At 40.3% G+C, this 20,692-nt stretch overlaps 1 protein-coding gene across 4 annotated transcripts in view; it reads right to left on the reverse strand.

Annotated features, from left to right (window-relative positions):
* Positions 1–20,194, reverse strand: part of HNRNPD (heterogeneous nuclear ribonucleoprotein D) — a 22,884-nt gene extending 2,690 nt beyond the window's left edge. Inside the window, exons 1-7 of one of the 4 annotated variants that reach the window (XM_031010074.3) lie at positions 16,815–20,194; positions 14,895–14,951; positions 2,766–2,934; positions 1,982–2,143; positions 642–773; positions 123–222; positions 1–10 (exon numbers count right to left, since the gene is read on the reverse strand). The exon at positions 1–10 is cut by the window's left edge and continues 137 nt beyond it. In XM_031010074.3, coding sequence (XP_030865934.1) covers positions 1–10; positions 123–222; positions 642–773; positions 1,982–2,143; positions 2,766–2,934; positions 14,895–14,951; positions 16,815–17,047 — 863 coding nt within the window. In that variant the 5' untranslated portion in view covers positions 17,048–20,194. The remainder of the gene's footprint in view (positions 11–122; positions 223–641; positions 774–1,981; positions 2,144–2,765; positions 2,935–14,894; positions 14,952–16,814) is intronic. The other 3 variants (XM_031010075.3, XM_031010076.3, XM_063705366.1) reach the window with 3 other exon arrangements.
* Between the last annotated feature and the right edge of the window lie 498 nt (positions 20,195–20,692).

Raw genomic sequence — 20,692 nt, forward strand, 5'->3', positions numbered from 1 at the left:
TGACTGGGGCCTGCAGCACATTAATAGGTTCACTAAAGTCAGAAGATCAGCAAAGATCTTTACTTCAGGATAATTAAAAAGCAGAAAAGCTTAAGATAGAGTAAACTTAGGCTCTAGCTTACCACCACCTCTTCCACGAGCTCTTCCTGCAAATCCTCCTCTAGATCCCCACTGTTGCTGTTGCTGGTATTGCTCCTTCGACATGGCTACTTTTATTTCACACTAAAAGAGAAAAATTACATTATTAAACTGACTCAAGAAAATAAAAGCTGCTAAATAAGTTTCTAATAACCAGAATAGCCAACATGTTTAAATAGAGTAGGCTAACTTGAAACTTTCCTCAAAGTCAGTTTATTAATTAAACCAATATTTAGTACTTAAGAGTAATCACTTATGAGTACTTGCTAGTGATGTTACTTCATTTTACTTGTCAAGTTCTAAAAACTATTTTTGTGAACGCCTAGACAAAAACACTAACAAATGTGTCCATCCTGCTCCCCACAAAAAGTTGGTCAACGATAAGTAACCAATGAGAAGTTTTTAAAGCATGCAAAGAACTTAAGCCTTTACAGAGAAAGATAAATGGTTAAGCTCTTTACAACAGCTAGTTTTCTCTACAAGTAAATGGATGCTTAACTTACTTTACTAAGACCAACATTGTGGTATTTCTTTTCCATTATCTTCTTCACTGGTTCTTCTTCCTTAAAGGTAATAAAGCAGAATCCACGCCTCTTATTGGTCTTGTTGTCCATGGGGAGCTCTATGGATTCCACCTGGTATTAAAAAACAAATTTTAATATGCTAACATGCATTTTACTGACCTTAAAAGAAACACAAGTTTAGAGGGGGGAAAACACACAAAGAAAACATGTATTTGGCACTGAAGTTCTAGTCTCCTGTTTCTCCCTATTTATTCTAATCCTTTTAAGGAATTCTTCAAATTAGAACACCCATTCCATCTAAGGTCTTCACAACTATTTACAAAAATAAGCTTTACCACGCACTGACATTTACTACCTAACTCAAGGGTCACAAATTCAAATGCCCACAAAGAAGAAGAAGAAAACAGTCAAATCTAAGAAAAACAGAATAAAAATGTATTTGAGAGAAAACAGGAAGTAGGGTGGTGAGGACTACTAAAAACTGGAGAGCATATGCCCAAACCAAGATGGAAGCTACTACTCAGTTTGAGAGATGCTGCCGTACGGGAGGGCAGTGTCAGTTCCCATGTTGCGTGCTCTTGCAAATATTTTTTAAAAAGCTAGATACTGAGTTTTGTGGGCAATATCTCAAATCCTCAACACTAAAAAAGCACGTATTGTTTGAATCAAGCAATAAATGTCTGTGGGATGTATCTGGAGCCCAAGGCCACAAATTTCTCAACTTTCATTAATTCATAAAAGAAACCTCTATTATCTATTTCACTAATGAGTCTAAGTTTGTTTTACTTTTAATTGAGACGGGGTCCCACTATGTTGTCCAGGATGGTCTTCAACTCCTGGTCTCCAGTAATCCACCCACTTCGGCCTCCCAAGTGCTGGGATTACTACAGGCATGAGCCATCTCGTCCAGCCTCACTAATGAGTCTGTAATTATCAGTCTCATTAAATTTGCACTTACACATGCATTTCAACTGATAAGGCACTACACCCTATTCTTAATTCCTTTCCTATTTTCAACAAAAGTCTCCTTCTAATCTAGATTTCTTCCTCTTAATTGTCTGTATTTAAGAATGTTTGTCTATTTCATCTTTGTATACTCTACCCCAGCAATACTCTGCATAGAGTAGGTGCTCAATGAGAAAAACACATCATCCAACCTTCAAAGACCTGCTAATAAAGTATTTACAATATCCTTATTCCAAAACAAATCACATAATCTACCCTAACAGCTTTGAAAAGCCAAGTGACTGAGTCCATAATGGGACAATCACATTCACACTAATTTTGACATAAACTGGGTCAAAACATTTATAACATACCTCACCAAAACCACCAAAGTACTCCCTTATTTTCTCTTCAGGTGTATCTGGAGAAAGGCCACCAACAAAAATTTTTTTAACCGGCTCTTTTGTTTTCATGGCTTTGGCCCTTTTAGGATCAATCACCTTCCCATTCAATTTATGTTCTTTTTGATCCATGACCTAAGGAAATTGAAGTTTTCATTTAAAAAATATATATCTTAACTGAAGTTCAGAGAATATTAACTTACTTAAAAATAACTATAAATACAGATAATGCCAAGCATATGTTGACTTGCTCAAGATTAAACTGTCAAGTCATGGTGGTGATGTAACATCAACTAACATATACTGTTTAAATCTAAAGGTAAGAATGGTAGGACATACACAAATTTCACCAATTACTAGATAACCATTACCTTTTAACTTCAATATATACAAACATGACTGCTACTTCCCTTTAGCCCAGGATCAAAATAATGATTCAGTTAAAAGCTGCTTGCCTAACAAAATTTCAAAATATGGACTTCTGTGAACTGCTAAAACACATCCTTTTAACTAGGCATCTTTATGTCTATAGTATCTTTAAAGTTAATTTCAAAATTTAGCAGAGCCTAGAACACAAATTATTCAGGAAATAATTCCTGAACCTACCTCTATCTTCATAAAACGTATTGGGGCAAGAACTATTCTTCCTTCCTATACTATCAAAAGGGGGAACCACAAATAGGCAAACTCATTGTATCAAACTATCCATATGTTAATATTTTATATTATTAACTGATCAGAACACGTAACACACTACCTTATCTACACTCTCCGATTCTTTAAATAGCACAAAGCCAAAACCCCTTGATCGCCCTGTGATAGGATCTAACTTCAGAGTGCAGTCTACAACTTCACCAAATTTGGAAAAGTAGTCCTTCAGATCTTTCTTTGTAGTGTCCCAGCTAAGGCCTCCTATAAACATTTTCCTGTAAAGACAAAAAGCAGTATTAAAATGCTTAAAAAAAATTGCCTTAAATATTATCCACATCAATAACACACCTTTTCCAAACTGCACCAGTTTACTGGGCAGTATATTAAAACATCATTCTTCCTACATAACCACACATCAGGAACATCCTATTCCAAAAAGCTGGCTTATTACTGCTGCTCCCAAATAATTACAAAATAGTGAGCAAGCAGCAAATTAAGTCTTTCAACTTGCTAAAAGATAAACGTACACCCAAAGTAAAAATACTGTACATAAAAGTTTTCCTTAGGTTAAAAAGTTAACAGCAAAAAAACCAGAATCTTAGCTTCAAATTTCTCTTCCAAATGTTCATTAAACTTGTTAAAATGCTATGCAGTTCCCCACTGATCTCAGCAACCAGCATTGGTGTCTATGCTGAAGCTCCTTTTCTATTTTAACAGTTCTCTCATTAACAAAACTCTTAGCACATAAAATTGAAAATTCTACATCTCACAATTAAGTTGTGAGCCAATTTTTTTGATGTGCTAAGAGTTCTTAAGACAAAAGTAATGTGCAATATAAACAATTTAGTGAAAATTATCCATTGAAGTACAATCCACTAATTAACTTAGATGATTGGTTTACAGTAGAACCTCAGTTAACCAGCAATAAAGTATTTAAGCCTTTAAAATGCAGAAAGTGATGGGTGGTAAGCGGAAATCCACCAAGACACTCTAAGACCAAAGGTATATACTCAAAATAAAATATTTTAAGGCGAAATCTTACTAACATTACAGCAAAACACCAGAAAGTTCAGATCTGGCAGCTTTACATATGCTCCCTTTGTACAAAATAAATAAATAAATAAATAAATAAATAAATAAATAAATAAATAAATAAATAAATAAAAAGCTACCCTATACCTAACCTTCTTTCTACCCTTTAGAAAGACAGGACTGGAGGTTTTTAATTTTAAGGGTAAACTGTCAGAATTTGTTACGTAATGGCTAAAAATGTCACCATGGGAATCAAATCAGACTTGCTCAACATTTTCTCTTCTTTTTAACTGGGGAAGGGTCATGGGTGGGGACTGGAATGTGACACTAACTCAGCTCTATAAAGAAATTAAAGGCCTTTCATTAGGAAACATCTCCATCTTGTGGGCTTTTAAGATACTGCCACTAAGGCCCATTCTTGGAATAAAAGGCCAATTAATTGTCCCTTGAATTAGGGTCTTTCTTCACTTCCTCCAAGATACCTGATTAACTGAGGTGTTACTGATCTTACTATCCTACCACAGTCTTGTTTAACTTCTAGTGACAAAGCAAACTTTCAGTGCAGAGTAAGTCTTAGGTATATACTGCGCTTCCCACTTCAGGTTAGCTTTTCAACTTACATGTATTCTAGAGCTGGGCCATTTATATGCTTAATGTTCAGGACTTCCTCAAAGTTTCCAGGCTTGAAGTAGCATTTATAAAACAACTTTGGCATTTTATAATCAAATGAACAAAAATATCCATAATGTTTTGTGTATTTGAAATGTTTACTTCTTGCCAATTTCATGGAAGAAATTTGAGTTATTTTCTCAATATACATTTTCTTTAATTTGAATAGTGTGTACCTTCTAATATACAATCTTTATTTACATAATTTGCTATAAACACCTTATTTTTAACTTACAGGTCCAGAATACTTCCTTCACAGACAGAAGTTATTTACCAACATTCACCCTGTAAAGGTGAGTACACTGTATTTTTAATGAGAAAGAGAACTGACTATAAAGCAATGACCTCTTGCTAAGATGTCCATGACAAGTTCCACAACAGAAATAACTTCAATTAAGTTGAGATTTAACTATTAAATTACCCTTTCCATGATTATTACAGAAATTTCTCAATAATAACTAACAAACTTTGAAAGTATTTCAGCCTGAACACAACAGTTCTAACAAAAACATTTTTTAAGCTGTTGAAAGGCAAGAAAATTCTCTGTCTGGTCTATTCAGATATGGAGACAGAACTAGTTTTGATTTTATTTAACCAAAAAGCAATGTTTATATTGGGAAAATACCCTTAATTTGAAATTATTAAGAAACAGAAAACAATTACAAAGAAATAAATTAAAACACCAAGAATGAGGTATGTGGTATTATTCTGAAGCCCCAAATGTTTTTCAGACAAGAAGCAGATTTTCTTAAATATCACCTAAGCATATCATCAGCTGGCCCAGCAAAGTGCTCTCCAAACGTACTCCCACCTTTAGTATGGTAGTTGTTTAATATGCCTACCTTAGAGCTACAAGGGTTCACTGAAGATGCTATCCCTCCTAAACTAATAATCAAATATCAATTATCCACAATATTAAAAACTTCAGCTATCCAGCACTTTTGGAGAATAAGGAGCCAGGTATTATTCCACCTCCCTTAAAGCACCGCCTGCCCTCTCTAATCTTTCCCCAATTGTTTTTAACCTTCAATCATTTGAAATGAGATTTTTTTCTAACAGCATCACACTTTTCTGCCTTCTTATACTTCAAATACAGTAATCGTAATTTAACACTATGGCTCAGACATCACTATTATGCTGATTTAGAATATCCACAGGGTCTTCTAAAATTAGCTATTAATACACCAAGTCCATCTCATTTCTTCACAAGTTCTACTTTTCATTTCTGCCACATCACCAGTTGCTGTTCTAAAAAGTCTCCCTTCCGTTTTGCAGAGTAAGTAGCCAGCTGTCAAACTTTTCAAATTCTGTGTAAAGTAGAAGTCTCTAAGCAAGCACCTAAGTGGCTCGTCTTTGAGACAAACGTATTAATATTTTGGCAGCCCAAGAACACTCTGGCTTTTTCTTCTGTTCTAATCAAAAAAGGTTGTTATTCTCAGGGTATGCTTAGGCTTTAAAAAAAAAAATGGTTGCTGAACAAACAGGTGAATATGCTACAATGAACACAAACTGGACCAATTCTATTCCATCTTTACTAAATGGAACATATTAATTCCATTCCATCTTTTTCTGTTTTTGGTTGGTTAGTTTGTTTTTGAGACAGTCTCACTCTGTCGCCCAAGCTGGAGCTGGAGTGCAGTGGCACAATCTCAGCTCACTGCAACCTCTGCCTCCCAGTTCAAGTGATTCTCATTCCTCGGCCTCCGTGGGAGGGATTACAGGCTGCACCACCACGCCTGACTTGATTTTTGCATTTTTAGTAGAGACGGGGTTTCCCCTCGTTGGCCAGGCTGGTCTTGAACTCCTGGCCTCAAGTGATCCGCCCGCTCCAGCCTCCCAAAGTGCTGGGATTACAGGCAGAAGCTACCATACCCAGCCCCAAACTCTAACTTTATAGTACAGTGGGGAAAAGTCTGCTTATCTTAATTATGGATAAATGGGCACTTAGTCTCTACAATGTTGGCATACATGCTCTCCCTCAAACTGATGGCATAAGGTAATGATTTTATATATATGTGTGTGTGTGTGTATATATATATATATATATATATATATATATATACACACATTTACAAATACCTATTTTTTCCTTTTTAAACAGAGTCTCACTCTGTCGCCCAGGCTGGAGTGCAATGGCATGATCTAGGCTCACTGCAACCTCCACCTCCCGGGTTCAAGCAATTCTCCTTCCTCAGCCTCCTGAGTAGCTGGGATTACAGGTGCATGCCACCATACCAGGCTAATTTTTTTTTGCACTTTTAGTAGAGACGGGGTTTCACCATATTGGTCAGGCTGGTCTCGAACTCCTGACCTTGTGATCCACCTGCCTCGGCCTCCCAAATTACAGCCGCGAGCCACCATGCCCGGCTAAATTATCTATATATTTTGTATGACTGTATCTTGCTTTGAAAGCACATGTACTGTCTGTCCAGATTACCTCTGCTGCCTTGAATACAAAGCATTTCATACTGCTGTCACTCCTGCGTAGTGCAAACACTTTCCAATGAAGTAGACAGAACTTCAGAAAATACCCTAAGGAGCCATGTTAAAAACGACCAAGACTTGTTCAACTAGCAACAAAGATGGCCCCTAACGCTGCAATAAGTTTAAACTTTGATCCTTAGTTCTAAGTGAATCAATCCCAATTAAAATGCAGGACTTCATCTACTGTATTTTATTAACATAGTTGAATATCTTAATCCTAGCTGTGAACTAAATATTCAGCACCCCAAGGCTGAATATGGTATTCAGTTTAAAACACCTACTCCACAATAGAAGTCTCCTTGCTTTCACGTTGGCTTACACCAAATTGTAAAATTAAATGACAAGCATAAAGTTATACAACTCAGCATAGATGACTATCCAAGTGATATGCAGTATCATTCAGGAATTTAGGCTGCTTTGTGGGACATTTTAACGTCTTTCAAAGCAAGTTAAGTTTAGAGGCAATAAAGACAAAATGCCGGGGTTTAAACCCTACCGCTGCCTTTTTTTAAGACAGGGTCTCACTCTGTCTCCCAGGCTGGAGTGCAGTGGCTCCATGACAGCTCACTGCAGCCTTGACCTCCTGGGCTCAGTTGGTCCTCCCACCTCAGCCTCACCAGTAGCTCGGACTACAGGCGCCCACCACCACACCCGGCTAATATTTTTGCATTTTTTTGCAAAGATCAGGTTTTACTATGTCGCCCAGGCTAGTCTTCCAACTCCTGGGCTCAAGCTGCCCACCTCAGCCTCCCAAAGTGCTGGAATTCCAAACATGAACACTCCACCTGGCCCCCTGCCTCTAACTGTGTAACATTAGGAAAAAATATTAAAGTCCAAGATTGTTTTCCCATCTGTAAAAAGAGCATACCTCAGATATTTGCAGAGGGTTAAAACTAGTTAACACACTTAAAGGACACAGAATAGTCTGACACACATCCTAAATGATTGATAGAAGTTACTATTTTGAAGGGATAAAGCACTATAAACACTATCTAAACATAATTTAATAAAGCAAACTATTTACTCAATGGCTTAATTTTTTAAAACCGCATAGGCTTTATAAACTTTCCAACATTAAAAGGAAAAGGCCACAATGAGTTTTATATAAACATATTCTAATATTTTCAATGCTGCCAACTTGAAATAACCCAGAAATTTTTAAATAGTCCATGTAAAAAAATATATAAACTAAAAACTAGGTGGTATTTCAACTAAGACCCTTTAAATGTAGCTTCCAAAATCACCTTGATGACTTGGTCTACCCTACATTTATGCCAGTAATTTCAGTAAAGAATAATTTAAAACATAAAAGGAAATACACATGGAGCAATCCTGGCTGGTGGAAAATGTTCCGATTTAATAATCCCGGCTTTTCCCCATCAATAAACTTATTCTCTGGACTATTTAGGTCACTAGGTTTTTAACATTCCCAGTCAATATTAAGTATTTTATTCCAAGATACCTCCCCTAATAAGTCTTTATTGTCAAACACCTTATTCAAGGTAAAAAGTTAGCCATTATACTCACTCCCAATTTTGGAATAGTATTCTTTTTCTATGTTCTATAACTTCGTATTATTTTTACTTTTTTAGAGACAAGATCTTGCTCTGTTACCCAGGCTAGTCACGGAACTCCTGGACATAGCGATCAGCCTCCCAAAGTGCTAGGATTACAGGCATGAGCCACCACACCCAGCCAATCCTTTAACTTTTAAACACTTCCTAACAACTTATGATCTTACATACGTGGCTTTATAACAAGTTCTGACAGTTTAAAAAATGCAACAGAATGTCAACCTGATATACATTTCAGGTATAAAACATAAATGACCAATCACTGTCATCTTTTAAAGTAATGTTACTCAAGCACACCATTAAATCCTTACTGAATTTTTCCAGTATTTTATCCATCATAATTATTCTTCTAAAATCCTAAAATGACAAACTAAAGCTAAGTCACTAGTTACCTAAGGGGAAGGGAGGAGGTTACAATGCAACTAGATAATATCACACATTAGGGTATTTTACAAGTTGTATGAAAACTACCTTGGGAGAGAGCTTGACAAGCTTTCATCGAGTTCAAATACTAACCAGCCTTTTTAGATCTGATCTGGTATAAAATTCATGAAAACCACTTTTTGGAGACAGAGTCTCGCTCTATTGCCAGGCTGTGGTGCAATGGTGTGATCCTGGCTCACTTCAACCTCTGCCTCCCAAGTTCAAGCAATCTTCCCATCTCAAGCTCCTGGGTAGCTGAGACTATGGGTGCACACCACGAGGCCCAGCTAATTTTTTTTTTTTTTTTTTTTGTAGAGACAGGATCTCATCATGTTGCCCAGGCTGGTCTGGAACTCCTGGGTTCAATCTGCCCACCTCAGCCTCCCAAAGTGCTATATTACAAGCGTGAGCCACCGCACCCAGCCCACGTTTTTTAACTATTTAAAACTAATGAGACATTAAGGTTAGCCAATAACAAATCTTCCCCAAAAAACACTTTAGTCAATAAAAATATAAATTTTGGTATTATTTCCCCATCATTAAAGCATAGGTATTCCTCTCCCCCAACTTTCTACAGATGACATTTTCAAGGTAAGTGTGAAAAAGAATTCCATTTATTCAAGACTAATATACAATGGACCAAACATTTTCAGAGACTTCTCTGTATTAAATCTCATTACTTCACACTTTAGAATGAACCTAACTAAACGACTACTAAAAAGCGAAGTTGAAAAAATAAACATCTAATAAATGAAACATGACAGTTTTTTTGGGAGGGGGACGGAGTCTCGCTTTGTTGCCCAGGCTGGAGTGCAGTGGCGCGATCTTGGCTCACTGCAACCTCTGCTTCCGGGTTCAAGCTCTTCTCCTGCCTCAGCCTCCCAACTAGATGGGACTACAGATGCTCACCATCATGCCCCGCTAATTTCTGTATTTTTAGTAGAGACAGGGTTTCAACATGTTGGCCAGGTTGGTCTCGAACTCCTAACCTCAGGTGATTCGCTTGCGTCGGCCTCCCAAAGTGCTGGGATGACAGGCATAAGCCACCGCGCCCGGCCAACATGACAGTTTTTTAAATAAACTTTTTTTTTTCTTTTTTTGAGACGGAGTCTTGCTGTTGCCCAAGCTGGAATGCAGTGGTGCAACCTTGTCTCACTGCAACCTCCGCCTCCAGGGTTCAAGTGGTTCTCCCGCCTCAGCCTCCTGAGTGACTACAGGTGTGTGTAACCACACCTGGCTAATTTTTGTATTTTTAGTAGAGCTGGGGTTTCGCCATGTTGGCCAGACTGGTCTCCAATTCCTGACCTTAGGTGATCCACCCATCTTGGCCTCCCAAAGTGCTGAGATTACAGGTGTGAGCCACTACGCCTGGCCTAAAAATAAAACACTTTAAGAGACCAGGTCTCACTATCAAAATGCAGTGGCTCCATCATAGCTTCCTGCAGCCCTGAGCTCCTTCCTGGGCTCAACACATTCTCCTGCCTCTGCCTCCTGAGTAGATGGAACTACAACTACAAACACACCCCCCAATACACTAGCCTTTTTTTTTTTTTTTTTTTTTTTAAAGAAACAGGGGTCATATTATGTTGCCTAGCTGGTCTAGAAATCCTGGCATGAAATGATCCTCATACCTCAAGACTTCTGAGTAGCCACTGATTACAGGCAAGAGCCACTACTTTAATTAACTTTAAATGCTTAATCCAATACCTCCTTTTCACTTCACTACAAGGAAGCAATGACATCTTGTATGTTTACGTTTTAAATAAGCTCTCAATCAGCTTTGTAAGGTAAACTCCCATTTACCTAGAGGTTAAGGAATAAGTATTTTCCTTAACCTGAAGGTTAAGGTTCTGGTTAACTGAGATTACTACATATTCACAATTCTATAAAACTGTGTACTGGAAATCAATTTAGGTATCAATGCTGAAGTCAGAAAATGATTTGTACCTTGATGAATTTTCCAATGTTTTAAAATCATGTTACTTTTCAAAAGTGTAAGGAAAAATCTGTAGGAGATTCATTCCATGACATTGTCTGTTGGTTGCTTTTTGAGTATATTTTCTCATGGCTTCATCTATCTTGCTCATAAGACTAAATGGGGAGACAGACTTCCTGGCTGTGTGGGCTCTGTGGTAGTCTGATGTCTAGATAAGCAGGAGTTTACAGTGCAAGACCCAATACTTAAACTGTCACCTTGATTACTGGCCAAGCACCACCAGTAAATTGGAGTCTTCCCTCCCCACCCCCAAATATTCTTAAATACCTAGCTCCAACGTACAATATAATACTCCAGAAACTAAAACATGCTTACCTTTACTCCACAGGAGTAAATCACTGGCAGTATCAACTATTAGGGCACTGGATAAATACACACAAGCTATGAAAGCAGGCTATGTAGTCAATCTTCCTGTGGTGAGCATTGTTTCCAACACAGATCAGCAAACCAAGTAACAAACATGTTGTATTACCTGAAACCACACTGTTGGAAGTGAAGCAACAGAAAGAGATCCCACGCTTTCAGCATCCAGTTCAGTGCCCTATCTACTAAAACGTTCAAGCAGAACTGAAGTCAAATCAAGCTTGGACTAACATAAGTTATGTTTCACTCCATTTGTAAATGTGCACACACTTGAGGTACACAGCTTCCAAGTGGAATGGAAAAAAAATTACTCTATTCCTTTTTAAATGCTTTCAAGCATGGCATATATTATGACTTGAAGGCTAAAACTAATCACATCCTTCATGTTGGCCATAAATACACCAAAACAGTATACTCAATATGTATACTCAAATGTATACTCAATAGTATACTCAAAATGTTCTCGTATTAGGGCAGCCTTACCCTAATATTATGTATTAGGACGATGGCAGAGTACCCAGGAAATATTAAAAACATACACTGAGTTTGTAGAAGGGGGTCACATGGCTTAAGGGAAAAAACCCCAGATTTAAGGCAAAGTATGTGTATCTCAAAAACAAGCACTGAAAAACTTCAATGACATTCTCCCAATTCCAAACTTAAAAAACGAGATTATTTTTAGTATCTTTCATAATAGACGAAAATTTACAATGAAAAGTATTTAATACTCTTCCCTTAAATGTTCATCTAAAGATCTGGTGACATCAATTTCTGGAATTTTTAACTCGGGAAATTTGTCAAAGGCTCCCAAGAATGCTAACACTGAGACCAATCTACTCAGGGTCTCAACTTTACTACATACAGTAAACCCAACTGTACTGAATCAAAGGCCAGTAAATTTGGCATGAGACTACTCTAAAAGAAATTATTTTACAAAGCAAACAATGTTCAGATTGCCCCAGAAGCACTAAGGTATAAGACCATAATCTCAAACATTTAAAGCAAAAACATGAGCCTAGTCTTTTATAATCAGACAGGCGACAACCTACAGCAGGATTCACAGAATTCCCAAATGGGAAGAATCACACTTGGGCTCATTATACACTAACCATTAACAGGACAATATCTACTGTCCTGTTATTAAAGAAGTATTGCTGGACTTTGGCTAAGTGAATGGGGGGACTTTTTTGCCTCCTACCCCATCCAATGCAGGAAAGTCTATGTACCTACCTTGTAAAACTATCTCAAAGTTAACACAACATTGTAGTTTCCATTGATTTTTACATTTTAAAAACTCTGCCCTCAGAGAGCTTGCTACATGGCATGTATATTTTGCCAGACACTAAGTAATTTTAAAGTACCTACCCCAAATGAACTGCAGCACTGCAGAGAGCAGAATGGGTCCACACCACAAAGTAAAATGAGAAATTCCAATGCTTATAAGTAAAAACTACGGATGTTAATGTGGGAAAGAGTAAATCAAAGTGAACTCAGGGGGGCATACTATGGAAATAATTACTTATTCTAAAGTCCCATAGTAAACTGTAGAAACATCCACTAGAGGTGTAACAGGCATGCCTTCCTAAAAATAGCTGTCCATTCTTACATGCAAAAGGAAAAAAACTTATTTCTAAAACCAACTGATTTTTAAAGTATTTTAGGATGAAACTGTAATCACTTTATTCTCAGATTTGTAGAAGGAAATGCATACAGAACTGTGTTTAATAAATTCAATTTGGATACTGTATCTATTAACCAGTCTTACCCTCAATATTGAGACTATAAAACTGTTGCCCTTATAATATCCCTCAAAATGGGAGAAAGAGGAAGGGACAGATACGGTGGCAAGTGCAAACACCAAAAAAAAAAAAAGAAAAAAAAAGTCTGAAAGTTTTTCATTCAAAAAGAAAGCCTTAACGTCTGGAACAGGATAGGGCTGCATAATTGGACAGTTAAGAAAAGTCAAATATTAGATCCCTTAAAAATGAGAACATTATTTTTAAGTGTAATTTTAAAATCAACATGGGTAGGCCGGGCGCAGTGGCTCACACCTGTAATTACAGCACTTGGGGAGGCCGAGGCAGGCGGATCACCTGAGGTCGGGAGTTCGAGACCAGCCTGACCAACATGAAGAAACCCTGTCTCTACTAAAAATACAAAATTAGCCGGGCGTGGTGGAATATGCCTGTAATCCCAACTACTTTGGAGGCTGAGGCAGGAGAATTGCTTGAACCTGGGAGGTGGAGGTTGCGGTGAGCCAAGATCACACCACTGCACTCCAGCCTGGGCAACAAAAGCGAAACTCCGTCTCAAAAATAAAATAAATCTGGGTAAAATTTTATTTTCAGTAAATGACAGTTGGTTACTATCTAGAATGTTTATTAACTATGAATATAAACATTTCTCCATTTTTCCTGAGATTATTCAAAAAAGTTGTAATATTACATCGTTTTAGGTAACAAGTCAAGTGTAATTACTTCGAAGAGTCAAAACACTGACCTTCAAATTTAAGTTTATGGTCATTTCAAATCACTGGAAACAATTACATGAGACTCAAAATACATAATGGAGTAATGTCAAATAGTTTATAGTTTAATCTTAATTTGCCACTATTAGCTAGCAGTGAAATTGAGCTGCTAGTGCCCACCACTCACCAAATACAGGGAATAACATTCATCGAAACTGTGACCCCAGTCTTTTTTTTTCCTCTTTTTTGCTTTTCCCCTTGCCTGTTTCCCATCTGCTTTTTCTCCAAGGTAAAGCTGGACTGATTTCAGTGGATGAGAATACAGTGATAAGCAAATCTTTAAATGTCACCCTAAATAGGCTCTTAAAATAGAATGTAGCTTGTAAAGATATAAGTTAACTGCCTGCAAGTTAGTGGCCTTCTACTCTCCAGTGGTGGTGTATAAACCCCTGAAAATTCAAATATAATCCTAAAGGCAGAAAGACTGACATTTAGGGGAGGGGAAAGGATGGATAAAAAGAACAATACTCAACCTACCAGCCTCCAAAGAGAAGTCATGCAATTGTGAATACATGTCAACCAACTGTTATTAATATTCCAGCCAAATCACACTGAAAATAAAAAATCTGGTAAGAGCTGTAGTGGAAAGCCACATTAGCCCACCTTTGAATGGTACACACACACACACACACACACACACACACTTCTTATTAAAGGTCTATTTACAAATATGGTAGGTAAAAGACAAACATTTTTCCATAATACACAGTGCTGCTTAAAGAACTGCTTCAGACATCTCCAGAATATTTCAGTATAACATGCATGACATTTTAAACACAATATTTTATATCAAGGAGTCTTCATATTTAGCCATTAAACTTAGAATTCCAACAAAAATATTTTTCATCTTAAAATAAATCAAATGTGAAGATTACGGTAGTATTTTTTCTTGCTCGATATAAAAATATCGTTACTAATTGTTTAGCTTAAATTGCCAAACTGCAACTACATGCATTACCACAGACCAAATACCATGTAACGGCATCAATTTTGCCCAAAGATTACACATGATGCCTATAAAAGGTATATATCCCAGGTACAAACCTACTGTATGTACTATGGTCTAGAATTTCCTGGGGATCAATGGGCAACTAACCAATACACAGCCTCTACATATTATGACTACTGAAACCTTTATAATACAGAAATAAAATTTAAAAGTTTTACCATTCTTCCCGCTGTGCCGTCGCTGCTTCAGAGTGTCGTGGGGAGGAGTTTGAATGGCTAGGGAATTAACAACCGGTACAGCAACCAATCAAAATTCTAGTTTTAGTTTTTGACACTGTTAGGGTTAAAAACTTTAATTCATTTACACTTCAACAGTAGGTAACTATAAAGACAGCTGCTTTGCGATTTGAATTATCAGGGCTAACAGAAAGCCTGCCCCAAACAGGAAGTTATACAATTAATCATTTTGGTGCCTCTGTCCAAAGAACAGAATTCAGCAAACGAAAACCAAAATGTTAAAGGTTTTAAGTTTCCAAATATCTAACATCTTCCTTTCTCAAATAAGCTATATACAATTCGAGTTGGTTCTGTTTAATTTTTAAAAGTTTGTTTCCCTTCCCACCACCACTCCCCCAAAACCAGCACTATCATCAAACAGCCTGACAAGAATCTACCTAGGCTGGGCTTAATAAACCCTATATTCCAAAGTGCTTCTCCCCTCCCAACTTTCCCTCCAAATCCTGGGCTCTTTCTCAGTAAAGGAAATCGTGTTTTCTAATACTGGATTAAAGCGACATCTTGTTATATCCACCAACACCTTTCTCTTTACAGTTAAAAAAAAAATTCAGACACACACACACCCCTCCCCATTACAAAAAGGAATGGAAGCGTGAACCCACGATCATCGGTCAGTAATCGGAGCTAAGAAAACTCAACCAAGAACCCCGATTTAGTCCCTCCTGCTAACTCCCGTATTATGTTCCCAATCCCAAATGCTGCATTTTAATACACTAAATGCAGATTTAGGTAGTATATACAACTGTTATTTCAATTGGAGGAAGCAAGTTCATACTAAGAAATTTGCACCAAAAAGAAAAAAAAAAGTATCCCATAGCACAATACAGGATTTGTTTCTCTTAAGAGGACTACAGGCCTCCCTTAGTGGGCGGGAAACAGATATCAAGACACCAAAATAGGATCCTGGGCACCGGGAAAAAAAGGGGGCTGGGGGTTGTAAAAAATTAGGTTGCACATAAAAAGTAAGGTACAATCTGTACTAACAGTTGGGGAACCCAATAGCTGAGGGCGCGAAAAGGGTGCGCGGTTAGAATAACTCAGTGGGGTGGGGGAAGGGTAGATGCTAGGCCGAAGATAGGAACAGCTCCAGTCAAGTGCAGGCCCGATCGACTAGGAACTTAACCAGAGCCCGCGGAGCAAAACCAATGTACCAACAAGAAACTCGGAGCATTTCACCAGACCCAATTTGGTCTGCATGTCAAAATGTAGGGCCTGTATGAGTATGCCATTGTGCGATAGCGTATGGTGGAGAAAATGAGTAAGTCCTTAGGCGAAACTTATTCAAAATCCCAAGAAAACATTCGGCCTAAGGCCGACAAGGGAGAGGCAAAGGTGGACAGCCTACGCGTTCCCCAAAACATGTGCTTATAAACAATCGCATCGTTTCAGGATGGTGGAGAAGAACCAAATAAACCTTAGTAATACAAACAGGGAAGCTGTTTGTGTCTGTGTTTTTATGCCCAAGACTTTAGAAAAAGGGAAAAAGAGGGGACAGCATGGAAAGAAAAAAGGTACCCCACGACAGGCGGGAAAAAATCCTGGCGGCTAAGTCGGTGGGAGGAGACCCATGGCGAGGGAGGAAAGGAGGGCGGGCCGAGGAGCAGCATGGTGACGGCTAAAGGTGGAAACGTGTGTGATGGGGGAGGGGGGCGATAAGCAGGCAAAGGAAGAAGGAAATGAAGGTCCGGGGAACCCAACATAGAAAAAGGGAGACCAGTGCAAGGAGACTGCATGGGGGCCCAGAGAACCGGCTGAGAGCGGGAACCAGGCCTAATGGCGGGGGAATACAGAGGGGGAGGGGGACTAGTTGGGCCTGACTATCCTGGGATGCCCCTTACTCACCCTTCATCCTCCTCGTTCTTACTGGCGTCAATCTTCGCCCCCTCCGACTCTGCGCTGCCCCCTTCGGTGCCTCCAGACGCGGTTCCGCCCCCGGTCCCGGCTCCGCTTCCCGCCGCCGCCGCTGCCCCCTGTGTCGCCGCCACCATGGCTCCCTCCTGCTCGCCCGCCGAGCCGCCTACCGCCGCCGTTGCCGCTGCCGCCGCCCCGTCCCCGCCGAACTGCTCCTCCGACATAGTGCTAGTGTCTCCGCCGCTGCCGCCGAGACTACACCCGCCGCTGCCGCGAACCGAAACTAGCAGCAAAGTAATCCCCGCCGCTGCCGCGCGCCCGCTCTACCTCGCGAAGCACACAAGACAGGGAAGGCGCGCGCGTGGCTGCAAAGGCTCCTGCGCCTCTCCCTGGCCTGCCCCCTTCGCCTCCCACTCTCGCGCGGCGCACACTCCCGCTCTCTCCCGCTGCACTAAAAAAGAATAAGCACCAGCGGCGGCCGCTCTTGCCTCCTCCTCGCTTTAATGGCGCCGCCGCGGACCACCTAAAATGGCCGACGGAAGAACGGCGCGTCCCGGTCACGTGACGCGAGAGCGCGCCCTTCGCGCGTCCCCCCACCCCTATCCCCCTAGTTTTTTTTTTCCCTTTCCTCCTCGGTCCCGCCCTCTCGCTACCCTTTATACCTTCCTCTCACGCTCCGCGTTGTACAGCCTTGGGGGCCTTTAAAAGGAACCGGAAGTGTCGTGAGCTAAGACAGTCGCGCGGGGACCATCGAGAACAAGGAGTGCTGTTTCGAAGTAGCGGCTAGAGGGGCCCCCTGCCTCCGCCCCCGCCCTTCCGAGGATTCCTGGAGTCCACTCACCCCTCCCCACCACTCCAGTAGCGGCGGGAGCAGCAGCGTTAGGCCGGGGTGTGGCTGCACCTCTGCGAAGGCTGTCGTGCCCCGTGCAGCTGCGGCGTTCGGGTGGGGGAGGGGAGGCTCACACCCTGCGGCGGCTTAAGCCTGGATTTACGCACTGGAGGAGGGAATTAGCCCTGAGATGTCAGCCCTGTGCCCCTGGCTCTGTCCACCCGGACGGCCGCGGAGCGCCAGGCGCCGCAGCGGACCGCGCGCGCAGTGATTGCCGCAGCTACTCTCCCTGCCGTCGCCGCCCGGGACCGGGTGACATTGAGGTTTTCGTCTATCGCCGCTGGGCCGATAGGGCTTCTTTTTAAGATTTGGCTTTCCAAGTAAGATTTTTGTTTGCCTGCTTTTCTCCTGAAATTTTTTTGTTTTTGGTCGAAGAAGCAGGTAGCTTGCATATCTTAAGGAAAACATTGTTTTTGCTTTGCTTTTGTTGTTTAAAGATCCTAAAACGTACCGTGATTCCTTTACGTTACTAATAATTGGAAAGTGTGTTAAATCAAGGGTTCGCTTAATGTTCTTTAGCCTTTGTACATAGAACATATAAATGTCGTGAGTCATCTTTACGAGGTTTATGAGTTTGTGTTCGGGTTTGGGTTTTTTGTTGTGTGTGTGTGTGGTTTTTTTTTTTCTTTTTTTGTAACACCGTTAGGCGTTTCATTAAGGTGTATAAAAAGTAATTTTATACACCTATTAAAAATTCCCGCTGCCTCGGCTGGAGACTGGATTATTCGGGCTTTGGGATTTGCTGCTTCCAGCAGTATTCTTAGAAGAAAATGAAGCTTCTAGGTACTTCTGTAGTCAACAAATAATTATTTGCCTGTTTAATTAAAGTGTTCGGGCACGGGGGAAACAAAGACGAGTTTGCAAACTCCAGCAAAAATCTTAAGAGTTTAAGTATTTGGGCCGGGCGCGGTGGCTCACGCCTGTAATCCCAGCACTTTGGGAGGCCGAGGCGGGCGGATCACGAGGTCAGGAGTTCGAGACAAGCCTGACCAACATGGTGAAACCCCCGTGTCTACTAAAAATACAAAAATTAGCCGGGCGTAGTGGCCGGTACCTGTAATCTCAGGTACTCAGGAGGCTGAGGCAGGAGAATCGCTTGAACCTGGGAGGTGGAGATTACAGGGAGTCGAGATCATGCCACTTGCACTCCAGCCTGGGCGACAGAGCGAGACTCCGTCTCAAAGAAAAAAAAAAAAAAGTTTAAGTATTTTCCACTGTAGTTGAACGAATTTGTATTAATTGGACACTATCCAAAAATCTCAAAGGAAGATTATAAATAAGTTTTATTAATCAAGTTAGTAGAATTTACATTACAGAATAATTAAAACTCAAGAATACAGGTCAAATTCTGAAAACGTCCTAAAAATGTAATCTTACCAAACTCCCGTAATAATCAAGTCACATAAAGGTAATACCAAGAATGTTTACCTTAAAGTGGTAGTGACTCCACATTTGTCTCCACCTGCCAGAATATTAGCAAAGGATAAAGTGGATATGGTGCTCAAACCATATATTCCGGGTTAGATACAACTAAGATGATTGACTGAAGGGAAGTCTGTTTAATCTTTTCTGGCTTCAAGTGAGGGTAATTGTCATTTATTTTGATCTTAAGATATCATTAGACATACCTCACCTTTTGGTAATAGTGACTTTTCCAAAAGGTTCATTTTGATTTCACATGTAGCTTAGGAGCTTCTGGAATTCTTAGAATTTATGTCAAAAATTCCAGACAACCTAGGAATGATTTTAAAGCTAACACCTTTACATGCTTTATGAGGATGTATGATGTCCATATCACTGATAGCCCTTGATATTATGGCCAAGATCTCTACATCCAGGATGTGCTCCTGCATCCACGCAATATTCTTCTTGGAACTCACTTAACTTATGGCAGGCGTGGTGGCTCACGCCTGTAATCCAGCACTTTGAGAGGCCAAGTCGGGAGGATTGCTTGCCTCAAGGAGCTGGCCATCAGCCTGGGCAACACAGTGAGACCTTGCCTCTACAAAAAGTCAGAAAATTAGCCTGGCATGGTGGTTCCTGTTGTTCCAGCTACTCCTGAGGCTGAAGTGGGAGGATCACTTGAACCTGGAAGGTGGAGGCTGCAGTGAGAAAGGCAGAGTGTGTCTCAAAAACAAACAAATGTTACTATTTATGTGAAGTCTTCCCAGGCTTCCTGAGGCAGAATTAATCATCCCTTTTCACAGCCCTTTATCTTTACCTCTGTTATTCTTCATTGTTTTCTACTAGACCATGAGTTCTTAGAAAACAGTGTCTTCTATGTATCCCTCCCTCCCTAACACACTCTCACACACACATAAACACAGCAGCAGTATATCCACACTATGTAATTGCCAGTTGAATTATTGAATGACAAAATAATAGGTATGTCCAACTTGTTAGATTAAGGGGCTTTCAAGCAAACTAGGTGTTCTTCCAGGGACTTGAAAGTCTCTTCTCCACACCATCTCATTTCATCTCTGGCATTAAAAAAAAAAAAAATACTTTTGGCCAGGTGCTGTGGCTCATGCCTATAATCCCAACACTTTGGTAGGCCAAGGAGGGATTGCTTGAGCCCAGGAATTATTATTATTTTTTTTTTTTTTTTTTTTTTGAGACAGTTTCACTCTGTTGCCCAGGCTGGAGGTGCAATGGCGCGATCTCGGCTCACTGCAAGCTCCGCCTCCCGGGTTGACGCCATTCTCCTGCCTGTCTCCCGAGTAGCTGGGACTACAGGCGCCTGCCACCACGCCCGGGTATTTTTTTTTGTATTTTTAGTAGAGACGGGGTTTCACTGTGTTAGTCAGGATGGTCTCGATCTCCTGACCTCGTGATCCGCCCGCCTCGGCCTCCCAAAGTGTTGGGATTACAGGTGTGAGCCACCGCGCCCAGCCGAGCCAGGAATTTGAGACCAGCCCCAGCAACATAGCAAAACCTATCTCTACAAAAAATTTAAAAAATCAGTTCCTGCCCACCCAGG

This window comes from Gorilla gorilla, chromosome 3 (genome assembly GCF_029281585.2).
Source record: "Gorilla gorilla gorilla isolate KB3781 chromosome 3, NHGRI_mGorGor1-v2.1_pri, whole genome shotgun sequence".
Classification (NCBI taxonomy): Eukaryota; Metazoa; Chordata; class Mammalia; order Primates; family Hominidae; genus Gorilla; species Gorilla gorilla.